The sequence below is a fragment of the Nicotiana sylvestris genome, chromosome 3 (genome assembly GCF_000393655.2).
Source record: "Nicotiana sylvestris chromosome 3, ASM39365v2, whole genome shotgun sequence".
Taxonomy (NCBI): domain Eukaryota; kingdom Viridiplantae; phylum Streptophyta; class Magnoliopsida; order Solanales; family Solanaceae; genus Nicotiana; species Nicotiana sylvestris.
The window spans coordinates 220,434,201-220,439,839 of record NC_091059.1 but is presented as its reverse complement, the minus strand read 5'-3'; the positions used below and the strand labels follow the sequence as shown (position 1 = coordinate 220,439,839).

At 37.4% G+C, this 5,639-nt stretch overlaps 1 protein-coding gene across 2 annotated transcripts; it reads left to right on the top strand.

Moving 5' to 3' along the window:
• Positions 1-260: 260 nt before the first annotated feature.
• On the top strand, positions 261-3,288 carry LOC104234166 (isoaspartyl peptidase/L-asparaginase 1). Of its 2 annotated transcripts, none has more exons than XM_009787692.2 (4): positions 261-820; positions 1,606-1,839; positions 2,185-2,271; positions 2,684-3,288. In XM_009787692.2, exons 1-4 carry the CDS (start codon positions 659-661, stop codon positions 3,146-3,148), a joined length of 948 nt encoding a protein of 315 aa, XP_009785994.1. In that variant the 5' UTR covers positions 261-658; the 3' UTR covers positions 3,149-3,288. The 2 variants fall into 2 exon arrangements, with proteins under 2 accessions (XP_009785994.1, XP_070027606.1); XM_070171505.1 differs by having other exon boundaries at positions 405-820; positions 1,462-1,839.
• The last annotated feature ends 2,351 nt before the right edge of the window (positions 3,289-5,639 follow it).

Below are 5,639 nucleotides of genomic sequence, written 5' to 3'. Positions count from 1 at the left end.
CTCAATTTCGAAAAGGTGAAACAGTTGTTTACTTAATAATGAATTTAGGCATTTATAAATTAAATTGGATAGAAAAAGTAAGAGAAAAAATGCAAAAAATCCAGATAAAAGATAAATATGAATGATGTGCAATGAGATGTGCCACATCCTTCTTTTTGTGCCCAACTTTATATATATATATATATATATATATATATATATATATATATATATATATATATATATATAAAGATTTCCGAAATGCAACTTATAAGGTTGATAAATCAGAAGTACTATGAATCGCAATTTCGATTTATGAATCGCAATCAGCTACTACGATTTGTAAGTCGCATATGAATATTTGTTGTGTAGCAGTAGCACATACGTCTGCCTACTTACTGACGCGGGCCTCAACTCTCACGGGTACCCGCTTTGCACACAGCACGCCGTTCACTGTGTGTGTGTGTGTGTGTCTCTGCTGCTGCGTTCCTTCCACCACCACCAATTTCCTCCTAAATTGTTTTTATCCCTTTTCACCATTGCCTCATTGAAAATTGAAAAGAAGAAACACTGAGTGGTGGTTTCCATTTTCCCTCCAATAAAAAGGATTACAACCGAACACATTTGGTAGTGCAAGTACGGAGAGCGACAATCTCGAGTGACAATTGGTGGGTTAATTATGGGTTGGGCTATAGCGTTGCACGGCGGAGCTGGTGACATACCAAAGGATCTGCCGCCGGAGCTTCGTGAGCCCAGAGAAACCTGCCTCCGCTATTGCTTACAGATGGGGGTCGATGCTCTCAAGGCCCATAAATCCCCTTTGGGTGTCGTTGAACTCGTGGTATACCCATTTTACCTGACCATAACGTGCTTATTTCTCTAAGTTTTAAGTTTTATTTTTCTACAATTACTTCAATTTTTGCTAAGGATTTGATATCACTTTTTATTTTTATTTTATAGATTGTAGTTATGCTAGTCAGTGTAGCTGCCTTCTTGCTAGCGATTTTGCATCTGTTCAATTTCTCATCAAGATTTGTTCTTTACTCTGTTTAGTGATGGATATAACCTGTTATATTCTTCCTTTTCAGTTATGACTGTGTAACTTCTTTTCTCTTTTTTATCTTAATCCCATGAGAATTGGATGTTTAATTGATAAAGGTATATGTTTAATTTTTTTAAATTCATTTTCCACCTCTTTCTGTATATTCTCTTCTTGTTTAGGAGCATGTAATCTCTATTTCTTGTTTTTTCACTATGTTAGGATGAGACTAAATATATGTACACTTGACTATGTTTGATACTTAGGTTGAATTACTTTTTCTCTTTGACTTATGAAAGAATTAGTTAATGGATTGGAAACTGGATTATATCAGCAGTATGATACTATCTGTTAAGTTTTCTTTTTAATGTTTTAAAGTGCTCTTACCCCCTGCTTCAGTTTTTCTTACAAATACTTACTCTCAATACTTCAATTCGTGCTAGGGAAAAATGTTACTATTCTGTAAATGCGTTGCTCCGGAGAAACTTGTAAAACTTGGATCTTCTGAAAACTTCTGGTTTCTGTATTATGAGTAATTTACTTTTTATTGATGTTATGATAGCTTTTAACTGGCTTGAATCAAGCAGGTGCGGGAACTGGAAAATAACCCATACTTCAATGCTGGTAAAGGGTCTGTTCTAACCAGCAATGGTACAGTAGAAATGGAAGCATGCATCATGGATGGTAATACGAAAAACTGTGGAGCTGTTTCCGGCCTAACCACAGTTGTGAATGCTATATCTCTGGCTAGGCTGGTCATGGAAAAAACTCCACATATATATCTTGCGTTTGAGGGAGCGGAAGCATTTGCTAGGGAGCAGGTTTGTAAAACTTTCTAATGTTATTCTCTCTTATGAACATTCCACGAAATCTGAGACAGGGTCCAGTGGCATAGTTAATTCTTTGGCAGTTTTTTGCTTTAAATGGTTTGGTGTGAGGTTGCGAAATTGGCTTGTCGAAATCTATTTTGGTTCAAGTCCTTGGTTAATTATTGCCACATCAATTTAGACACTCCTGCAGAAAGCCATAAGAAAGTTATTGAACTACTTACTGCTGATGAATGGTATCTGTGATAATAACCCCCGGTTGTATGTTTTTATTACATTCAATATGGCCCTTTTTTATATTCAATCTATTTGATGAACTGTGATGATTCTGTTATCAAGGGGGTTGAAACCATGGATCCAAGCCACTTTATCACTCCAAGAAATATTGAGAGATTAAAGCAAGCAAAAGAAGCAAACAGAGTCCAGGTATGCAACTCTTCTCCTTCTTTATCATATCTTTGCTACAAGATTGTATATTTGTGCCTTTGACCTTCACATTGATTGAAGTCTTCTGCTTTCTTATATGTATATGTTTTTATCTGGTGCTTTGGTTGAGATTTTTGAAGAGCTTTAGTGCTCATTTTTTGCAAACACTGGCACATGTTATTCATATGTACTTGGTCCTCTTTTTGTTGCCTCCAACTGAGTCTGATTACGGTGTCCAGCCTTAATCGCTTAAGTTTAGCTATGCAGATATGCCTCTAACAGAGCTTTCTTGTTCTATTCCCTTCTTGGAAACTCACTGTCGTGATTTACAACTAAACTTTCCTGTTATCCTATCTTTGAGAAGCTTTCTGCTTCCGTGTTATTGGCCAATAACGCTGCTACCAATTTACAGGTAGATTATAATACACGGCCTATAGCAAAAGATGAAAAACCACCAGGTTCTAATGGGGATAGCCAGCTAGGAACAGTTGGATGTGTAGTTGTTGACAACTATGGACATTTAGCTGCTGCTACTTCTACTGGAGGACTAGTAAACAAGATGGTGGGAAGGATAGGAGATACTCCCATTATTGGTGCAGGTACATATGCAAATAAACTATGTGCTGTTTCCGCTACAGGCCAGGGTGATGCTATAATCCGTGCAACTGTAGCGAGAGATGTGGCTGCTCTAATGGAGTATAAAGGGCTTTCTCTCACGGAGGCAGCAGACTACGTTATAGAGGAATCTGCCCCAAAAGGAACCACTGGCCTGATTGCTGTATCTGCCACCGGGGAAGTTACCATGCCATTTAATACAACCGGCATGTTTAGAGCTTGTGCAACTGAAGATGGTCATACAGAGTTAGCAATTTGGTAAATTTTCCTTAGAATAGACTAGTCTTTGTTGTATTTTCTAGCTATTGAAAATCATTTAGAATTTCAGATGGGGATTCTGTCTTTCCAGACTGGTGTTCCTTAAATTTACTCCCATCAGTTTTAGTCAGCTAATTCTTTTGATCTGGCTGTTGCAGTATTGAGCTCATTAGTCATGCAAAATATCCATTTTTTTTTGTTTCCCACCCGGTGTGCGATACCCACATTGGAGCCCAACTATATCCAGATTCGCACCGCGTAGGGCTCCATTCGGGGGGAAACGCTCCCTATCAAGGATTTTCCATACTCAGGACTCGAACCCGAGACCTCTAGTTAAGGAAAGAGCAGTCACATCTACTCCACCACATCCTTTGGTAGTCACGGAGATATCCATAAATTCACCTTAGTATAAAATAATCTCCAGTAGAATACTTTAACTATTGACTCCAAAAGAAAAAAGGTCACATCAACGGATTTGTGACAATTGACATAATAGTATGGTTTCAATAAAGACGAAATTGGATCTTTTTTCGGTTGTCCCTTACTTTTCCCTTGTAGGACAATTAATGGTGTGGTGTACTTAATGAGTTAATCTTGAGTCTTATTCCAGACCCTTCTCGGGAAGTACTTTATAAAATAGTTCAGCATCAATCGTAGTCCTGCTGCTTTTTTTACGCATACTTATCTACCTAAACGAAAAAGTAAGCAATTGTTGACCTCAATATCAGTTTGTCTTTTTTTTTTTTTAAATAAAAAACAAAAAACATTTTGCTGTCAAATTGTTGAAGATGTACAATTCTTTTTAAACGCTTGCCACCAATTCTGAGTGCAATGTCCACACTTGTCGAAGAAACTAATACATTGCAAAGAACCATGGAGTAATAATTGAATAAAGAAGAGGACCAATTGGGAGAGCATTGCAAAGCAGATTGCTTATGTCTGCAATGTCCGAGCTACTCGAGGAATTAGAGCTATACTACAACAATGTGTTTTCTAAGGATATTTTAGAATGTAGTATGCTATGTTAATGGTTATTGGTATTTTTGTTCTCTTTTAGATAGCTAAATGTGCATATGCTAAGCTATGGGTTTGTAACTCCTTCTACGGGTGATTAATGAAAGATTTAATTACCAAAAAAAATAATTGAATAAAGAACTATCTAATCTCCCCTTATTTTAATTTTGAAGTATCTCGAGACATCAAACAATGAGAAGATTTTTTTTTTCGGTGCTTCTTTTGTGATTATCCACTGTGAAATAGTTGGTGGCAGAATATCACAGTCCGATGCATCAAACTCCCGCTATGCGCGGAGTTCGGGGAAAGACAGGATAACTTCCATAATTGAAACTATATAAGATTTTAGAAGCTGAACGGAGTGTTCAATCTAATACTCACGGCATTCACAAGCACACTCTGTATATGATATTATCAAGTTATGACGAAATAGTCGAATTTAGTGTGCGAAAAAAAATGATATGATGGACTTGCCAGTTATCTGGACATCCACAATAAAAGGAAAAAAGAAATAGAAACACATAAAATAATCATCAGATTTTCACAAGTCCAAGTAGTTTTGTTCGTCACTGTACTTTAGCAGCTTTTATGAAAGTTGATGTATAAGCAACAATAACCACCCAGTGAAAATCCACAAGTGAGGTTTGGGGATGATAGAATATACGCAGCCTTACCACAATTTTGGGAGGGCAAAGAAACTGTTTCCGAGAAACAACAAGGATGACACACAACAAAATTTCTTTGTTTATTACTTACAAAAATAGAACGAAATGAAAAGAAAAGAAAGTGTAACGCAGAACTGAATAACATATATCCAACGTGACAAAACAAGATGTTAGCGGAAACGTAAAAGAAAGAACACAAGATTTAACGTGGTTCGGATCAAAATAATCCTACGTCCACCAGAGAACAATTGCCCTTTTAATATTAACAAAGGAAGGGGAGATTTCCCAATTACACTTAAGAGAATTTCTCTCTTAACTCTCTACTCACTACAATGTATTGTATTATTTTGGGATGATTTCTACAAGTGAAGGAGTGCATCTATTTATAGAGGTAAAGACCTCCTCTTGATGTCATTGCTGACATCAAACTACCTCCTCTTGATGTCATGGGTGACATCAAAGGAGGAAGCTTCCTCCTAGCATCCACACCAACTCTTTCCACCAACTCTTCCAATTGGCATGCCATTGTTGACTAAACATAAACCAACATTTTCAGCATGCCATTGTTAACTAAACATAAACCAACATTTTCAATCTCCACCTTGGTTTGCGTTTCGAGCGTGTGAACAACTCTGGCCAAAACTTCTAAGCTTACTGGGCAACCCCGTTGTAAGAAACAAGAAGAATCAAACCATTGTTGAACATACCACCTCCACCTAGCAACTGTTCTCTTCGGAGTTGCATCAGTTGATGCACACCCCCGCCAAGTCCTTGCAGTGTGCAAACTTAGCGAGCGGGACTATCTTGGTCAACATG

Coding starts and splice junctions, on each gene's coding strand:
- LOC104234166 (XM_009787692.2), top strand. CDS start 659: ATGGGTTGGGCTATAGCGTTGCACGGCGGAGCTGGTGACATACCAAAG. Junction 821..1,605: donor TGGGTGTCGTTGAACTCGTG/GTATACCCATTT, acceptor TGAATCAAGCAG/GTGCGGGAACTGGAAAATAA. Junction 1,840..2,184: donor AAGCATTTGCTAGGGAGCAG/GTTTGTAAAACT, acceptor TCTGTTATCAAG/GGGGTTGAAACCATGGATCC.